This window comes from Caretta caretta, chromosome 13, assembly GCF_965140235.1.
Source record: "Caretta caretta isolate rCarCar2 chromosome 13, rCarCar1.hap1, whole genome shotgun sequence".
Taxonomy (NCBI): Eukaryota; Metazoa; Chordata; order Testudines; family Cheloniidae; genus Caretta; species Caretta caretta.
The window spans coordinates 32,458,075-32,477,439 of record NC_134218.1 but is presented as its reverse complement, the minus strand read 5'-3'; the positions used below and the strand labels follow the sequence as shown (position 1 = coordinate 32,477,439).

Below are 19,365 nucleotides of genomic sequence, written 5' to 3'. Positions count from 1 at the left end.
CTCATAGTGATAGTATTATGATATGATTATAGCATAACTGTGATGCCTTTTGTACAAGATGGGTCATGTAAGGCATCATTGGAAAAGTTGTGATTTGCTGATTATCCTATTTGTATGCATGTATCATTTTTTATATCTGAAGTTAGGAATATTGACTATGTATCTGAATTTCAAATATAATCACACCTGGGTGACGCTCACTAGGCAAGATGCTTTTAGTCTAGATAGCTGGTTGGGAAGGGCCTATATTGGGTAATGAGCCATTAGGGAAAACAATAGGCCTTAGGCGTAGCGTATACCCCACCTGATGAGCCTTACTGAGAAAGCTCCTCTGACTCTACAAGGGCATGTGATCAGCCACATGATTCTGGACTCCATCTTGTGAGGAACAAAGACTGAACTGGTGGGAAGTGCTGGAACCAGGCTAAAGGGATTGCTAGCCTGTGTATGAAATCCTGGGAAACCCATGCTGCCAGCCTGCTTGTACCATCACTCAGGGTGAGAAACTACTAATTCATATCCAATCTATCCAGTATGTTAAGCTTAGTTTGTGTTTTTGTTTATTTGCTAGGTAATCTGCTTTGATCTGTTTGTTATCACTTATAATCATTTAAAATCTATCTTTTGTAGTTAATAAAATTATTTTATGCTTTAATCTAAACCAGTGTGCGTTTGACTGAGGTGTCCAGGGAAAATCTCAGCTTGGTTACCACAAGTGTGCATCATCCTCTTCACATTGAGGGAGCGGTGGACCATGTATTAAACCCATATACTGGCTAGATTTGACCAGGGCAGGACAGTACTGCTCTGGGGTCCTAGGCTGGGGAGCTGGTGCTTATTTTGGCTGTAGACTCTCTATTGTTGCTGCATGCAGTGGCTGGTCAGAGCCTGCATGTAACTGCATCAGGATGTGTCCCTATCTGTGTGAGTGCTGGCGAAAGTGTGAGCTTGGAGGGCTTTGCAGCTTGTCACAGCAGCACAGTGTGAGAGGGAGCCCAGATTGGTGAGTCAGAGGGCTCAGTGATACCCCAGTTCCAGGTGGCACCCCGGGGGAAACCTGTCACAATCACAATGGTCCCTTTTGACTTTAAAATTGATGCCCCTGGGCAGTCCTATGGCCCTCATTAAACTAGCAACTCCAAGTGAAAGCTGCCTGCTGTGTGTGACCCTTTCTGGGAGTACCCAGGGCTGAGAGGCCCCTGGCTACCACCTGCCCTTAGTGGGAGGAAGCCTCATCTGTGCCTGCCATGGGTCAGGTCCCGGGCTCCACTGGCCCCACTCTTCTCTAGGCCTCTGCAGGCCTCCTTTCTCGCTGCAGTTTAGCAACAGGCACACTGAACCCCCTGAGCTCTCAGCGCATCCCCCTGGAGTGGCCAGCCCCTTCCACTGGACACTGCATCTAAATAAACAGCACCCCCCCCACACTTACCAGTTCCCCTCAGACGATGGTGCCACTTAACACACAGCACTTGGATGTGCTTATAGTGTAAACAAGCAAAAGTTTATTTGACACACAGTAGAGATTCACCTGATAGCAAATAGACATGTAGGACCAAATGGTTGCATATAAAATCATAACCTGCAATCTAGAACTAGAGATGTCGGCCGAGTTAAAAAAAAAATTATTGTAAGAATAAAAAAAACCAGTCGTGATTTATCACTGTTATAATCACTCTGTTAAGAGAATACCAATTGAAATTTATTATAAATATTTGTGGATGTTTTCTACATTTTCAAATATATTGATTTCAGTTACAACACAGAATACAAAGTATATAGTGCTCACTTTATATTATTATTTTTATTACAAATATTTGCACTGTAAAAAGAAACAAAAGAAACAGTATTTTTCAGTTCACCTCATACAAGTGCTGAAATGCAATTGCTTTATTGTGCAAGTGCAACTTACAAATGTAGAATTATTTTTTTTACATAAACTACTCTCAAAAACAAAACAATGTAAAACTTTAGGGCCTGCAAGTTGATGCATGAAGGGGCATATGAATGTTTAGCACATGTGGCACGTAAATACCTTGCGACGCTGGCTATAACAGTGCCATGTGAACGCCTGTTCTCACTTTCAGCTGACATTATAAATAAGAAGAGGGCAATATTATCTCCCATAAATGTAAACAAACTTGTTTGTCTGAGCGATTGGCTGAACAAGAAGTAGGACTGAGTGGACTTGTAGGCTCTAAAGTTTTACATTGTTTTGTTTTTGAGGGCAGTTATGTAAAAAAACGGCTACATTTGTAAGTTGCACTTTCACAACAAAGAGATTGCTCTATAGCACTTGTATGAGGTGAACTGAAAAATATCGTTTCTTTTGTTTATCTGGTTTACAGTGCAAATATTTTTAATAAAAATAACATAAAGTGAGCACTGTGCACTTGTATTCTGTTTTGTAAGTGAAATCAATATATTTGAAAATGTAGAAAAACATCCAAAAATATTTATAATAAATTTCAATTGGTATTCTATTATTGTTTAACGGTGCAATTCAAACTGCTATTAATCGCAACTGTTTTTTGAATGTAGTTAATTTGTTTTGTGTTAATCGCTTGAGTTAACTGCAATTAATTGACAGCCCTATTTGGACCTAGGGTTACTTAACTAGTTACAATCCTGTCTTATGGAGCGATGCTCACCCAAAGGCCTTCCAGTGTCGTTGATCTGGGCATGGCTGAAAGACTTCTTCATGAGACACGTATCTGGTGAAGGATCATAGCCATGTATCAGAGGGGTAGCCGTGTTAGTCTGGATCTGTAAAAGCGGCAAAGAGTCCTGTGGCACTTTATAGACTAACAGATGTATTGGAGCATAAGCTTTCATGGGTGAATACCCACTTCCTCAGATGCATATAGTGGAAATTTCCAGAGGCAGGTATAAATATGCAAGCAAGAATCAAGCTAGGGATAACGAGGTTAGTTCAATCAGGGAGGATGAGGCCCTCTTCTAGCAGTGGAGGTGTGAACACTAAGGGAGGAGAAACTGCTTTTGTCGTTGGCGAGCCAGTCACAGTCTTTGTTTAATCCTGAGCTGATGGTGTCCAATTTGCAAATGAACTGAAGCTCAGCAGTTTCTCTTTGAAGTCTGGTCCTGAAGTTTTCTTGCTGCAGGATGGCTACCTTGAAATCTGCTATTGTGTGTCCAGGGAGGTTGAAGCGTTCTCCTACAGGTTTCTGTATATTGCCATTCCTAATATCTGCTTTGTGTCCATTTATCCTTTTATGTAGGGACTGTCCAGTTTGGCCGATGTACATGGCAGAGGGGCATTGCTGGCACATGATGGCGTATATCACATTGGCGGACGTGCAGGTGAATGCAACCTGCTGGGGTGTTGAGAGGGTAAAGCCATTGCTGAGTGACGACAGAGCGGGGCCGGCGAGCGGGATAACTAGATGCCCCCCTCCAGAGCGTCCCCTCGCAGGGAAGAAAAGCAAGAGGAATGGGGCAGCATGGTCAGTATCTAGCTTTGAAGCGTAATTGGTTCTGCTGCAACCCCGAACAGTCCCTGCCCCCGAGGCAGTGGGGCTGGGCGTGGAGAGCGGCGCACCCGCGGGAGGAAGCGCCCCTTGCCTGGGGGTTGGCGTAGGGTAGCAGAGCCCCCTTAGCTAGTTATAAAAGGAGATTTTGCCTTCGGCTGCCAGTTTCGTGATGAGGGCAAGTTCAAAGTCCGCGTTGTGCACCCCAGTCCTGCGGAAGGCTCCAGGGTTACGGTTCTCTTCCCAGTAGTGATGCCAGTTCCCACCGCTGTCCGCACCGTAACCAAACACTGACACCTGCATGCAAAGCAGGCAAGGTCAGCAAAGCCCCAGGGTTTTGCAGTTGCAAAATAACAGGAACCTCCCTCCCACCCGACATAAAATGAAACATCCCCCCCGCCCCCCCCACACATACCATGCAGCTGCAGCTCCCATTCTGCCTGCCAGATGGCCAAGCCAAACCTGATGGCATTGCAACACTGGGCACCCAAGCACAATGCCTGGAGCAAGGCTCTACCCTGCAGGCTAGGAGCTGCCACTGGGGAGTGAGTGCAGGGCAGGCTCAGTCTGCAACCCCCGCGTCTCTCACTCTGAGGGCAGGGTCCCACCCACCCAAATGCCCTGGTGAGGGCAGGGGACTGAGAGAGGGGTAATTTGTGGTATTTTATTATGTACATGTAATAAAAAGAAATAAACAACATTTTTAATGGCTAAAACGAAATAACAAGAAATGCCCCCCAAAATTAAAAAATGTTATTAAAAAAAAAGGCACAAGGAACTAGGTCGCAGTAAAGGGCATGCTGAGCTCCCCCGATACCACGCTGAGCTGCCCTGGGGCCACGCTGAGCTCCCCCCATACCACTCTGAGCTCCGCCCGATACCACGCTGTGCTGCCCCGGGGCCACGCTGAGCTCCCCCCGATACCACGCTGTGCTGCCCCGGGGCCCGCTGAGCTCCCCCCGATACCACGCTGAGCTGCCCCGGGGCCCGCTGAGCTCCCCCCGATACCACGCTGAGCTGCCCCGGGGCCACGCTGAGCTCCCCCGATACCACGCTGAGCTGCCCCGGGGCCACGCTGAGCTCCCCCCGATACCACGCTGAGCTGCCCCGGGGCCACGCTGAGCTCCCCCCGATACCACGCTGTGCTGCCCCGGGGCCACGCTGAGCTCCCCCCGATACCACGCTGTGCTGCCCCGGGGCCACGCTGAGCTCCCCCCGATACCACGCTGAGCTGCCCCGGGGCCACGCTGAGCTCCCCCCGATACCACGCTGTGCTGCCCCGGGGCCACGCTGAGCTCCCCCCGATACCACGCTGTGCTGCCCCGGGGCCACGCTGAGCTCCCCCCGATACCACGCTGTGCTGCCCCGGGGCCACGCTGAGCTCCCCCCGATACCACGCTGAGCTGCCCCGGGGCCACGCTGAGCTCCCCCCGATACCACGCTGTGCTGCCCCGGGGCCACGCTGAGCTCCCCCCGATACCACGCTGAGCTGCCCCGGGGCCACGCTGAGCTCCCCCCGATACCACGCTGAGCTGCCCCGGGGCCACGCTGAGCTCCCCTCGATACCACGCTGTGCTGCCCCGGGGCCACGCTGAGCTCCCCCGATACCACGCTGAGCTGCCCCGGGGCCACGCTGAGCTCCCCCCGATACCACGCTGTGCTGCCCCGGGGCCACGCTGAGCTCCCCCCGATACCACGCTGAGCTGCCCTGGGGCCACGCTGAGCTCCCCCCGATACCACGCTGAGCTGCCCTGGGGCCACGCTGAGCTCCCCCCGATACCACGCTGAGCTGCCCTGGGGCCACGCTGCACTGCCCAGGTACCATGGTACACTGCTGATAAAAGGGAAGCTCCTCTTATGGATCAGTAACCAGTTAAAAGACAGGAAACAAAGGATAGGGCTAAATGGTCAGTTTTCAGAATGGGGAGAGGTAAATAGTGGTGTCCCCCAGGGATATGTACTGGGAGCTGGGCTGTTCAACATATTCATAAATGATCTGGAAAAAGGGGTAAACAGTGAGGTGACAAAATTTGCAGACAATACAAAATTACTAAATATTGTTAAGTCCAAAACTGACTGTGAAGAGTGAAAAAGGGACCTCACAAAACTGGGTGACTGGGAAACAAAATGGCAGATGAAATTCAGTGTTGATAAATGCAAAGTAATGCACATTGGAAAACATAATCCCAACTCTACATACAAAATGATGGGGTCTAAATTAGCTGTTACCACTTGAGAAAGAGATCTTGGAGTCATGGTGGATAGTTCTCTGAAAACATCTGCTCAAAGTGCAGCGGCAGCAAAAAAGGGAATAGAATGTTGGGAGATCATTAGGAAAGTGATACAAAATATCATAATGCCTCTACATGGACCGGGGTGGCGTCCCGAGCCTCTGTTTGCCAGAAGCTGGGAATGGGTGACAGGGGATGGATCACTTGATGATGACCTGCTCTGTTCATTCCCTCTGGAGCACCTGGCATCGGCCCCTGTTGGAAGACAGGATACTGGGCTAGATGGACCTTTGGTCTGACCCAGTATGGCTGTTCTTATGGTCTTACGCCTGGGTACCATGTTGAGCTGCCCAGGTACCACGCTGCAGTTTGTGGCAGAGGCGAGCAAGGGCACCAAGGGGGCCTACAGGCAGCCAGCTGCAGCAAGGGTGGTGTGAGCTGGCTACCTATGGTCTCAGCATGGAGGCTGAAGCTGGCATCTGCTCAAGACTCCTCTGATCATAGCATCTGGACAACGTCTGTCTCCATCCTTTCCTGCCTCATCACAGGCCAAGGGCATTGGCCCCACCCACTTGGACACTTACCTGATCACAGGTGTGCAAGGCAAAAAGCAATGCTGTGAAGCCCGTGGATGGATACCTCCCATGGTGCTGTGTCCACTTGTCATGGATGTATTTGAGAAAGGCAGGGTTCAGGATTAGCACCTGAGAGGAGAACAGAACAGGGCCAATGCTACGAGATTCTGTCATCATCCTACCCAGTACTAAGAGGCCATGCCCGGAAGGCGCAAACCCAGCCCCAGCTCACCGCTGACACTTCTGTGTGCGTCACTGTCCTGGAAGGGTTAGAGAATATCTCAGTGAGAGCCCATCTGGGATTGTGTGCACAGGTCAGGGCCTCGCTGATGGGGCAGAGATTAGTACCTAGAAAGGGTGAGCTTAATTCAATAGCGCTCCTGCCCTGATGGGAGCTACTTTGCTCTGAGACGAATGGCCCATATTGGGTCTTGGCGTACTGTGGGCAGCTTACCACAGCAGGAGAACACGCACCACAGTGGCAGCCCACTCCTGAGAGCCTTCTGGGACGCTGTAACCAGCTGCTGCCGGAAACGGCCAGGCCTGGGAATGCTACGCTTGGCTGGCCAAGAGGCTCTGGGAGAGCTCTCGTGCCCTTTGCTGTTTCCGAGCAGCGTCAGGAGCTTGGAGCTCTGCACTGGCTAGCCAGGAAAGATGGAGGGCTCCTGCAGGCGGTTCTGAGGAAGACCTGCTCTGTGAGGCTGGGTGCGTTTGTCGCCTCAGTGACTGGATTCCTGGTGTGTCTCAGGGATCCCAGAGCACAACTGGCCATCAGGCCTTTAACATGCTGGAAGCCACTTGACAAGCACCTGCGCCAGACTCTTAACGTACAGACTTTGTGGCTCCAGCCTCCCATGCAAGCGGGTTCCATGGTTAGTCCTTGGCCACTTGATCAAAGTTTATGGAAATTCTTAGATATCCCCCGCCATTAAGCAGTGTCAGGAAACTGTAAATGTCTGGCAATGTATCGGTAAGGGCCTCCGATAACCATTCTCCCCACAGACCTGGCCATCCTCTACCCAGACTCAGGAAGCAAATGTCCAGAACATGAGGTGGCTGGTGCTGGCTGTGTCCCCAGCCAGCCCTTACCTTGCTTTTGTCAGCTTTAATGAACTGTTTGACTCTTGTGTACGTGCTACAAAGGAAGAGGAAGTGTGGTCAGTGGAAAGTGGTGTCCTCAGTACCATACGCATGGCTTTCTTCTGGCCCTACCCATGACTTCTACAATCCACCAGGGATGAGGCTAATGCCTGAGCAGACCTTCTCGGGAGCTGAATGGCTGCCTCCTCAACGGTACGTCTGCTGGAGCTGCTGTCTCCTTGGCACCATGCACTGACCTCAGCTCAGGAGGCAGGAAGCCTTTCAGCACAATGCCATTAAGCCACTGAGCCAGCCCCTGTGTGATGTGGCACATGTCTGAACACCAGTGCTGGAGCCATCAGCCATGAGACGTGTCCCTTCCCCGAGGTCTGTACAAATGTTTTCACCCTCTCTAACCAGCTTCAGGTCTGCCCTGTCCTTCGCCACCCTCTGGGGTTTAGTGAGCCAAGTCGAACGTCATGTCCGGCGTGTGCCCCAGCCTGAGGGGGAGGAGCTCCTGAGCCCCTCAACCTCCCAAGGGAGCCACTGAGCCCCCACAAGGGACGAGGCAGGAGCAATCTAGCTTCCCAGAGCAAAGCCCCCATCCTGGGGGGAGGGGCAGCGCCAGTGTCCTGGGGACCCCCCATCCCTCATTCTAGGGTGGGGTCATCCTTCTGGTGGGCCTCCTGAGTCTCCTCTCCTTGGACACAGGGGTGAATCAGCTTCCACAAGTCAATGGAGCCTGGGCACCACCTAAGCCCCATCTCGTGTGGAGATTTGTGCTGTGGGCACACTGGAGCCCACTGCCCCATGGGATGAGCCAGCACCCCCAGAGCCACCTCAGGCCTTGCATCTTGGGAGGACCCAAGAGACTACTCAGCCTCCACCAGGGGCAAATGAGCCTCCTGCCTAGGACGCTGCCCTCAGAGGATCCCCCTCCCCCTCAGCAGATCAGGCCCCATGCTCACTAGCGCAGTTTCCCTGTGGAGAAGGCACTGGTCACCCATTTCAGGTCCAGTGCTTTAAAGGGAACCAACACCAGGTGGACACCAGGCTGGAGGTCCACAGCACTCTCTGGGTACATAAAGTGGTGCGTTGTCCTCGTGCCAACATCCTCCTCGAACCCAGCAGTCTGCGCCCTGTTCATCCTGGGGGCATGAGGAGAGAGCACAGCTGAGTCTGCTGTAACATGCATGCTGGGCACTCCCTGCCTCCCAGGGGGCCCTTCCTGGCCAGCAGGAGGGAATGGGGCTCAGGGCCCACCATGGCCAGCTGGGTGGGGGATGGGGATTGGGGCCTAAGTTCCCTCTAAGCTTCATGGCCATGCAACCATGCAAAAGCCTATTAGACACCGCACAGGTGCTCAAGGCTGCGACAGGGAAAGATTCCTCCCCCAGCCCCAACCCAGCCTGGCCTGGACCTGCCTCGGCCGTGGGACAGGTGCCTCTCTCACGGTCCCAACCCAGCTGCGGCCAGAGCTGCTGCGGCGGGAAGAGGCGTGCCTCTCCCCCAGCCCAGGTGCTGCTGCAGGGAGTTATCTCTCCCCATCACAGCCCCGGGGCAGCCTCACCCCCCACCCATCTCCACCCAACCGTCTGCCCCAGCCCTGAGCCCCTCATCCCTGGCCCCATCCCAGAACTCGCACCCCTAGCCAAAGCCCTCACCCCCCCTGTACCCCAAGCCTCTGCCCCAGCCCTGAGCCCCCTCCCACACTCCGAAACCCTCGGCCCCCACCCCCACCACATGAATTTTGTTATGTGCATCAGTATGGAGGTGATGTGTGACACATCACCTCCATATTGGTGCACATAACAGAATTCAGTCTGCACCTGGCTGGGAAAAATTAGAGGGAACCCTGAGGGGCCCGCCCTGGCCACCTGGGTGGGAGATGGGGCTCGGGGCCCGCCTTGGCCACCTGGGTGGGAGATGGGGCTCGGGGCCCGCCCTAGCCAGCCAGATGAGGGATGGGGCTCGGGGCCCGCCCTGGCCAGCTGGGTGGGAGATGGGGCTCAGGGCCCGCCTTGGCCACCTGGGTGGGAGATGGGGCTTGGGGCCCGCCCTAGCCAGCCAGATGAGGGATGGGGCTCGGGGCCCGCCCTGGCCAGCTGGGTGGGAGATGGGGCTCGGGGCCCACCCTGGCCAGCTGCGTGGGAGATGGGGCTCGGGGCCCGCCCTGGCCACCTGGGTGGGAGATGGGGCTCGGGGCCCACCCTGGCCAGCTGCCTGGGAGATGGGGCTCGGGGCCTGCCCTGTCCAGCTGCGTGGGGGATGGGGCTTGGGGCTCGCCCTGGCTGGCAGGAGGGAATGGGGCTTGGGGCTCACCCTGGCTGGTTGGGTGTGGAGTGGGGCTCAGGGCTCACTCTGTCTGGCTGGGGGCTCAGGGCCTGCCCTAGCTGGGAGGGAAGAATGGGGTATGGGTATTGCAATGGCTGGGAGGATGGGCTGGGGCAAGGAAGCCATCCTGGCCAGCAGGGAATTGGGGGGCTAAGTGGCTGGGAGCTGGAGCTGTCTGTCATCGTGGCTGGTGCTCACTGGGGCTGCTAGCCCAAGCTGGCTGGTTTTTTACGTTCAGATATAGCCCCAGAGCTGTGTCCCGCTCTCCTCCAGCAGCTCCCAGGTGAGCTGAAACATGGTGCATGAGGGAAGACAGTGGGAGATGGTGATACAGATTCCAGAGAGTGCCTCCTACACGGCCTGGGAACTCCTTCCCGCCCAATGACCCGGTGGCCGAAGGGCCGTTGGGCCCTCAGCAGCCTGGCTGCAGTGCCGGGTGCCTCCTCATGGCTTGTTGGGAGGGAACAGCACCGTGAGATGCCCCCGGGGCAGGACAAGGTCCCGGGATCATCTATGCCTTTGCTGGGGCTCTACCCTTGGCCTGTGGACAGAGATTTACTCTGCTCAACCAGAGCGGCTGCAGGGGGCTGGGCCCATTGGAGAGGCGGCAAAAGAACAGGGGGTGAGCCGGCTCTGTCCCACTCACCTCAGAACCCAGTGGTGGGAGTCGATCTCTCTCCCGTGGTGGGAGCCCCTCAGGCGCCCAGAGTTCCCCACCACTGCACACATCCTGCAGCGGGAGATGGGCCGAGCATCCATGGTTGGGGATGGAAGAATGTCAAACATTTGCTGGATTATTCCCTGGAACTGGGCACTGCTCTGCGAGCCCTGCAGCTTCTAAAGGAACAAGAACAAAGCTATGGCATGTCCGTGGTGCCACCGAGCCCAATGTCCAAAAGGCAATGCCTTCTCTGCAGAGGCCAGAAAGGCTGTGAGCCCAACCCAGCTGTGCTCAGGGGGCACACAGCACGCCCCAGCTCCTGCTCTGCTACACCCCCTTTTTGCAGTGGAATGGCTGGGGCAGTCCTCCCAACCCTACCTGCGCAATTTTGCCCAGGGCTGCCCCAAGCTCCTTGCCAGCGGAGCTCTGCTGGCCACATGGGTGCATCTCCACTAGGTATGTTGGTGGAATGAAGTTGGGAATTTTTTAATAATATGTATGACTCTGGTGTGTGCCTCAGTTTCCCTGATACATTGCATGGCTACCCAGTAGGGGACAAGGATTAAGTTTGCTCTCAGGGCAGACTAAGGGACCCAGGCACCGACTTTCCAAAGTGCTCGACTTCTGGGTCTGCCCTGACCCTGCCCCACTTTACCCCTTTCCCCAAGGCCCCACCCCCTGCCCCACCTCTTTTCACCCACACTCCACCCCCACCCCACCTCTTCCTGCTCAGTTCCACCCCCTCCCCCTAGCTTGCCACATTCTCGCTCCTCCCCCTTCCAGCCTCCCTGAGAAACAGCTGATCATGATGGGCGGGAGGCACGAGGAGGGAGCAGAAGGTGCTGATGTGCGGGGCCTGCCGGCAGGTGGGAAGTGCTGGGGTATGGGGAGGATCTGATAAGGGGGCTGCCAGTGCATGCTCAGCAGCCACCTACCATTTTCCCCTGTGGGTGCTCCAGCCCCAGAGCACCCCCAGAGTCAGCGCCTATGGGTCTGTGCGCCACCTCCCTGTCTGGGTGGACTGAAGAGTCATTGAGGAACTGGTTGAAATTCACCCCGTTCAACAACGGGGCCAGCAAAAACAATGCAAACTCCAGTGCCTCATGGATTTTGCTGCCTCTCAGCAGGGAAGTCGGGCGGGGAGCCCAGTTTACGCACACAGGACCCGAAGGGGGGCTGTGGGGCTTCTGGAGGAAGCTGGGAGTTCTCTCACCTGGGAACGGACACAGAGGGTCAAACTGAGAGAGAGACAGAGCCTGAAAATAGGGTTCACTACAGCATGGCTGGGGCTCTGGGCTGAGCAGACTGGACTGTGCTAAGCTTCAATTCTCTGTACTAACCTAAGGACCTCCCATGCTGCGTGCCAGGGGACTAATAAACCCAACGGGTTTGAAACTGGTTTGAAATGCATCCGATGACGTGAGCTGTAGCTCATGAAAGCTCATGCTCAAATAAATTGGTTAGTCTCTAAGGTGCCACAAGTCCTCCTTTTCTTTTCACTGTTTGAGTGTCCCTCTGAATACTTGGTGAGGTGCATTAATCCCTGCAGAGCGGACAAGTCTCTCCCAGGAGTCCGTCTCGGTTGGACTCGCTGAACAGAGCTCACAGAGGTTCAATCTTAGGAGGCAGTGAGGCCAGGTGTCCTACCCTGAGGGAAGAGTGAGACCCTGGGGGTCTGGCACATCAAAGGGGTTCCTCCAAGAGACTGCTCCAAACCTGGGGGTGTAGCAGTGATCTTGTGGCACCACGAGGTAGCTGACACACAGCCCCATCCTGATGCAGAGCGGGCCAGCGGAGCTAACAGGCCAAGTTAAGGCCGATGGGTTCCCTCGACCTGTGACCTTCTGGGAACGCTCCAAACAGCCTGGCTTTTCCTTGGGTGTGAGTGACTCTGGGTGAGCTAGCTCAGCTCATGGGCCCCTTGCTGCTCCCTGCAGCTCCCACTCTCTGTGCGTGCACCGGGCCCCCAAAGTGGCTCCTGGCTGAGCTAAGCGCAGCTATAGAGGCAGCTGCAGGCGTCAGAGCAGGGAGCTGCATGCAGTGGACAGATGCAGCCACCAGGGACTTGGGAGGGGCCAGCTGAGCAGTTTGTCCTGCAGACCGGCTAGTAGATGTGGCTGCCCTTTTCTACCCCAGCCTCCTCCTCCCAGAGGGATCCATGTGGGGGCGACAGGAGCACAGAACAGGCTTTCTGCATGGACAGCTGCTTGGGGAATGTGAAAGCGCCCTAGCCCTGGCCCTACGCCCCCCAACCAAGGAGCACGGCAGCAGGGGCAGGCACCCACCCCCACAAGTTTCTGCTGGCCTCGTCAGCTGCTACAGCCTGTCTCCTGGGACCAGTCCTACAAAGGAGCCAGCCCTTGGCACTCAGAGCATCCCTATGTTTGATACCCACCCATGCCATGGTGTCATGCCCCAGGCCTCTGCTTTGCCCTTGCCACAATGCTCTGAGGAGCCCAAGGATGGGCTCTGCCGCCAACAGCCGCAGTAGGAGGTGCCTGTATTGGTTCAACTGCTGTGACTCTGTAACTCACCAGCCACCACGACAGAACGTCTGGGGCGATCTCGGAGGTGTGCATCGTCAGCAGGGGATTTATCACTGAGTCGTACCGTTCGTTAAACCAGGCTGAGCTGCCGAGCTCCACAATACAGCTGACGCAGCCACAGGACTGGGCCTCTGAGACAGACGCGGGCCCTAGTATGTCTCCAAGGCTCCAGAAAGAGGCTGAATGCCCCAGGTACAAGGACTGATAAACCTGCCACAGGGCAGGCACCATGCACAGGGCTGTAGCAGCCCACAACTTCTTCCAGTGCAGCATCTTTCACTCCACCAGCTCCTCCCAGTGGGTCCGTGTGCGGTGTTCAGGGTCACTGCCTGTGGGCATCTGGGCCCAGTCACAGTTTTCCTGCTCTTATGGGAAGAACGGGAGCCTTTCCTGGGTAGCTGGACATCCCCAAGAACAGAAGGAAGGGGTCAGTATGTCCAGCACACTCAGGAGCCACTGGAGGTTTCCAAGCCCTGATCGCAAGTCAGCGTTAACCCAGCCTGGCACCAGTCCCCCACAGCTCTGTGCAGGGGGTAGCTTCTTCTGGGCGTTGGCTCTCTCTGTCCCAGCCTGAAACAGACCAGATAAGGAGTATCAGTACAGAGGACAGTGCCAGGGGAGAGTCTTGCTGTGACTAGCCGTCATTCAGGACAGTCTGACAACACTGACTAGGCTGAGGACAGGAGGAGGGGATACCTGTATGGCAGAATTAAAGGGCTCACTGCATGGTCTGCAGCGGAGTCACACTGGAGCTGGACTGGATGGGAGGGTCACACCGCAACTGGCACTGATTCTGTGCCAAGGTAGTGCAGATCTGAGGCTGCAGTTTTCAAACTTTGGAACCAAAAGTTGTGCACCTACATCCAGATGACATCTTCCAGCGCTGGGGGCAAGCGAGGTGGAGGCAGAGCCCACCCTGCTCCTTACAGTGCCTGTGAGAGACTTACAGACCCTCCTGTTCATCTATGTCATAGCCACATCTGTGGGTAGGTCATCACTATGGGACCTAGATGAGCCACAGGGGCAGAGTTAAGGTGGTTTGAATGTTCTGGCTTTCATGTGTTTCTTTCTGTAATTAAATGCTCCAATATGTTTTTCTAAGTAATGTAAATATATTAGTAATTTATTGTTATGGTATTTTTTTTCCTGAGAATATGAACCCCTCTGTCATGAATAGGGAGAAGGGTAGCAACCTTTATGTATGCAGTAGCATAAAATCCCTCCTTGGCAACTGTACAGGATTGCCTGACCTCTAAGGGGTTAAGCAGTTCAAATAACCTAGTTGGAACCTGACCAGAAGGACCAATGAGGAAAGAAGACACTTTCAAATCTGGGGGTAGGGGGGGGATTTGTTTGTGGTTCTCTTTTGTGGTTCCCCCTCTGGATGGAGAAAGAAGCCAAGCAGGTATAATATCTCCCAAAAATATACCTGGAATAATCCATCTAAAACCACAGAAATTGTAAGTAGGGCAAGGAAATGCGTTAGGTTATCTTTTGTTTTGACTTGTGAATTTTCCTATGCTACAGAGGTAGTTTTTTTTTCCTGTTTTTGTAACTGTGAAGCTGAGCCCAGAGGTGAAGCCTCTGTGTTTAAAATCTTTTTATTATCCTGTACAGTTACCTTCCATCCTGATTTTGCAGATGTGATTCTTTTACTTTTTTCTTTATAAATATCTTTTTTTAAGAACCTGTTTGATTGCAGTGTCCTGAAGACAAAGGGTCTGGTCTGTGCTCACATTGCTAAGGCAACTGGTTGGTATATTATTCTCAAGCCTCCCCAGGAAAGGGGGTGAAGGGGCTTGGGTGGATATTTTGCGGGGGGATAGGGATTCCAGGTGACCCTTCCCTGAATTTTTGTGTAAATCACTTGGTGGTGGCAGCAATACCATCCAAGGACAAGGAAAGGAATTTGTGCCTTGGGGAAGTTTTAACCTAAACTGGCAAAATATAAGCTTAGGGGGTCTTTCATGTGGGTGCCCACATCTGTACCCCAGAGTTCAGAGTAGGGGGGGAACCCTGACAGCCTCAAATCTACATTTAATGCAGAGTCCAAGCAGAGAATTTAAACACATGTAAGTCAAGAAATTCAAACGTTATGGTTCCAGAAGCATTAACAGCCCCATTTTCCAGATATGATATATGCAACAAGTGCAATGTGGGGGCATCAGCCTTGCTGGGGGAACCTCACCCCTTTGTTTAAATTCTCAGCCTTTGTGTTCCAGTGATATAGGCTTCCCATGCAATTTCCTTTGAAAAACAATGTTGGTCCTTGCTTAGCTCTGGCTAAGTGAGGCCCAAAGACAATCCCCTCCACTGCCCCAGGAGGCAGTGGGCCAGGAACAAATAAACCACGTGCACTGCCAGCCCACATTTTCCCCTGGCTTTGGCACATGCACAGCGGGACCCTCACGCTACCATTCCCAACAGAGAAGAGTTCCGTGTGTCATGTGACAAACCCAGACCTTCAAAGCATTGCAGTTTCAGGAACACTCAGCAATGCCAAAGGACTCCAGCCCCTGGTGAGGATCCAGAACCAGGGCCCAGCCATTCTTTTAAATTATTTCGCGGCCAAACCCTCTCCAGCAGATAAGATCAGAAAAGAAGGATTTCCCACCCACTGTGCCCTGACTCAGAGAAGCTAAAAGTCTTTTGCATTAAGTCCCCAGACATTAAGTCCCCTTTGAGCTGAGCCCCAGAATGGGAAGGGTCCTCCCAAAAGGAAAGAGCAGGCCTCATCTTGCCAGGGGCAGTGTGATGCTGTATGGTTGAATAGTATCATTATATCAGTGATATTACCACTGCTAGACAATTGCAACAAATCATATACAAAGCATGTCATGTGAGGTGTCAATGGAAAAGTTAACCATTCACAACTCTCTTCTTTTCTTTTCTTATTAAACCTTTAGTTTTTAGTTACGAAAGGATTGGCGTCAGCGTGATTATTAGGTAAGATCTGAGTTATATATTGACCTGGCTAAGTGGCTGACCCCTTAGGATTAGAAGGACCCTATATTTGATTAAATTGGTTTTCAGTAATCACTCATCATACAGTCCAGTGTCTGGGTGGTGAGCCAAGGGCTGGAATGCCTAAGGAGAGTGCATTTTTGACTTCTTGTTAGCCAGTGTGGTGAGACAGACGTTCACTTTTGTTACTGGCTTAGTATAATCTAATGATAGGCTAACCAGCAGTTTGGGGTGAGTCTGCCCTATTTTTCAGTGGTCTGTCTGGAATCTGGTATTCTCAGCTCAACTGAGGCACCGTGACAGCCTGACTCCCACTTGAGTTCAGCAGGAGTTAGGCACACGTAGCACCTGTTAGTATTGGGCCATCCCCACTGAAGTGCTCCAAGCATGCTGCCAGGCAACTGCTGTCACCCTGAGGCTCACAAGAAACACCTGGAAGAGTTTGAAGAGGATGAGGACCTCTGGGTCCAGATCAAGGCTGCAGCCCTGTTATTCATAGGGTATTAGAGAGTACCCTGCAAGGCACTGGGCTTTCCACCAGAAATAACCCAGCTGCTGAAGCAGCAGGCCTATTCATGTGAGCAAGCGGGCAGATTGGTATTCAAGACCCCAGGAAAAATGAAGAAATCTCCCAGATGGTGCTGCCCCAGAGCAACTGACATGCTGCTCCAAGTCTACCCTGTTGTTGTGGTCCACTCTGGTACCAAAAGAGAGAGCTGAATGTCCACAGAAGGTTGTACCTGGTTGTACCTGGTGGGTCTGGGTCTGTGGTTGTTCTCCTGGGGAGAGGCGGACAGGGTAGAGCTATGCTGTAAGAAGTTTTGGGCCAGGTATGAAAAATCCTCAGTATCATACCTAGAAACTACTCATTTGAAACCCCAGGTATGTAAGTAGATCAGGAAATGTCTAGGAAGACGTGATTAGGTTTCTCTCTCTTTATTTCTTTACGGCTTGTGGATTCCTCTGCGCTAAGCTCAGGTGCTTTTGTTTTGCTTGTAACCTTTAGGCTGGACCTCAAGAAAGCGATTCTTGGTGCTTAATTGTTTTTTTTTTTTTAATCTAGCAAAAGCCTAAGTTCCCAGACGTATTTTCTTTCTTTTTTTTATTAATAAAATTTACCCTTTTTAAGAACAGAATTAGATTTTTTGTGTCTTAAGAGGTTTGTGCACATATTTAATTAGCTGGTGGCAACAGCTAATTTCCTTTTTTTCTTTTTCTTCCTCAGCTTGTGTGTGTGTGTGTGAAGGGGCTTGAGGGTACCCCTCAGCAAGGAATTCCAAAGTGCGCCTTCCTAGGTTCTCAAAGGGGTTCTGCACTCGGGTGCTGGCAGCATCTACCCATCCAAGGTCAGAGAAAAGCTGTGACCTTGGGAGTTTAATACAAGCCTGGAGTGGCCAGTTTTTTTAATTTTTAGAATCCTTGCGGGCCCCCACCTTCTGCACTCGAAGTGCCCTAGTGGGGAATTAGCCTTGACAGAGGCAATTAAATGTCCAGGCACACGGATCCCCAGTGCAGAAGTCTGGGGGGTTCCATAGTAGTTAAGGCAGAAACAACCTCCTGTATAATGCAGGTCACTAAATATCATCCACTACAGAAATAATGTGGACAAATTGGAGAGAGTCCAGAAGAGGACAATGAAAATGATTAGGGGGCTGGGGCATATGATTTACAGGGAAAGAGGCTGAGGGAACTGGGATTGTTTAGTCTGCAGAAGAGAAGAGTGAGGGGGGATTTGAAAGCTGCTTTCAACTACCTGAAAGGGGGTTCCAAAGAGGATGGCTCTAGACTGTTCTCAATGGTAGCAGATGACAGAACAAGGAGTAATGGTCTCAAGTTGCAGTGGGGAAGGTCTAGGTTGGATATTAGGAAAAACTATTTCACTAGGAGGGTGGTGAAGCACTGGAATGCGTTACCTAAGGGGGTGGTGGAATCTCCTTCCTTAGAAGTTTTTAAGGCCCGGCTTGACAAAGCCCTGGCTGGGGTGATTTAGTTGGGGATTGGTCCTGCTTTGAGCAGCGGGTCGGACTAGATGACCTCCTGAGGTCCCTTCCAACCCTGAGATTCTATGGTTCTATGATCCTGGTACTCCTGGTTTGAGCCCAAGACTTGAACTAGACCAAAGCATTTCAGTCCTCAGGAGACTAAGCTGTTCTGTGCAAAAGGCAGAGAATGGGAGCAGATGAGGGGGCGAGGCCTTGTTCCTAGGGAACTCTGGACTTTAAAGGCCTCCCCCTCCCCCCCCATCTGCCCAGTGCAATGGGAACTGACCCTTCCCCTCTGCACTTGGCCACGCCGTGGGCCTGAGTGAAGCCCAAGCAAACTCTGCTCCTCTGAGGAAAGGCGCAATCAATGGAGAGCCAACATGGGGTGGCCGCCTCCCCTAGAACTGCAGCCCTGGTGGCTGGTTTAAAATAACAAAGAGACAACCCAGGCTGGAGGTGCCCCCGTATCCAGGAACCTGCTCCCCACCTGTGTGAGTAGGGCAGTCTCCCTGCCCCTCCCTGCAGCCTGCCAAGATGCTGGGCATGCAGGTAGGGCCCATGTGCTGGCACATGTCCCTGCAGACTGCATTACAAAGACACTGCTGTGCCAGGGCAGAATGTAGGCCCCGCTCTTGCGCTGCTGGACACTCACCTGGGCGGCACCGAGGCGTGAAGATGACAAGTGAGCGTCCCAGCCTCAGAGGCTGGGGGCTTCAGCATGCGCCTTGCAGCTCCCAACTCTCTCTCCTCGCTCACTGCGCTGGGCAGGGCACACACTTCCGTTTTCTGAACAGAAACTAGCTGTACAGAGCACAGGGGAAATCTGCAGCCCACAAGACTGATAACAACTGAAAACGGCCTGAGGAGCGTGCGCATTGAGGGCTGACTGACGGCACTCCAGGGCCACCAGAGCCGGGCTCAGGAGAGCTTGTGCTGGGCTGGGTGACTCACAGAGAGCTGGGGGGTTTGGGGAGCTATTACTGTGGGTGCTTTCCGAGTCACCCCTCAGAGTGGGTTCTGGGACTGCCACACAGTTCTCATGGAGCAATCCTGCATGGGCCTGGCATCCCCTGGCACCCTCGGGGAGGGAGAAGCCAGAAGATCCTGCAAAGCTACATGGATCTCAGCCCCTTGGCTGCATGTACCCATGCAGCAGGGCTCCCCAGACTGCCCCACAGGGCCCTCTGTGCCAGGGGGCAGGCACAAACCTGCTGCCCCTGCCAAGGGGATCTTGTGGCTGATGCCCTTCCCCCACTGATGATCCAGACCCCATAGGATCCCAGAGAGCAGCACATGCCGGGGAGGTGCTATCCCCTTCCCCCAACCCCCTGCAGGGGTGCCAGGGTGGTGGCCTCCCACAGCACAATGTCCAGGCCAGCATGTGCCTCCTAGGGCACTGCAGGCCTCAGTCCCACAGGTATAAAGGTCAGTATGTTCAAAATCTAATGGCTGGGTGTCACGGAGTCCCCGGGCGATGCTCTGGATCTGCTCCCTATGAAGCCAGGCA

The 19,365-nt window shown here is 53.3% G+C and overlaps 1 protein-coding gene across 1 annotated transcript; it reads right to left on the bottom strand.

Annotated features, from left to right (window-relative positions):
- Positions 1 to 2,392: 2,392 nt before the first annotated feature.
- Positions 2,393 to 18,671, bottom strand: LOC125622220 (CMP-N-acetylneuraminate-beta-galactosamide-alpha-2,3-sialyltransferase 2). The gene is made up of 7 exons (XM_048820035.2): positions 18,511 to 18,671; positions 12,901 to 13,482; positions 10,352 to 10,542; positions 8,340 to 8,519; positions 7,381 to 7,426; positions 6,301 to 6,420; positions 2,393 to 3,782 (listed from the first exon to the last, which is right to left on the bottom strand). The coding sequence occupies exons 2-7, from the start codon at positions 13,183 to 13,185 to the stop codon at positions 3,615 to 3,617; spliced, it is 990 nt and encodes a 329-aa protein (XP_048675992.1). The 5' UTR covers positions 13,186 to 13,482; positions 18,511 to 18,671; the 3' UTR covers positions 2,393 to 3,614.
- Between the last annotated feature and the right edge of the window lie 694 nt (positions 18,672 to 19,365).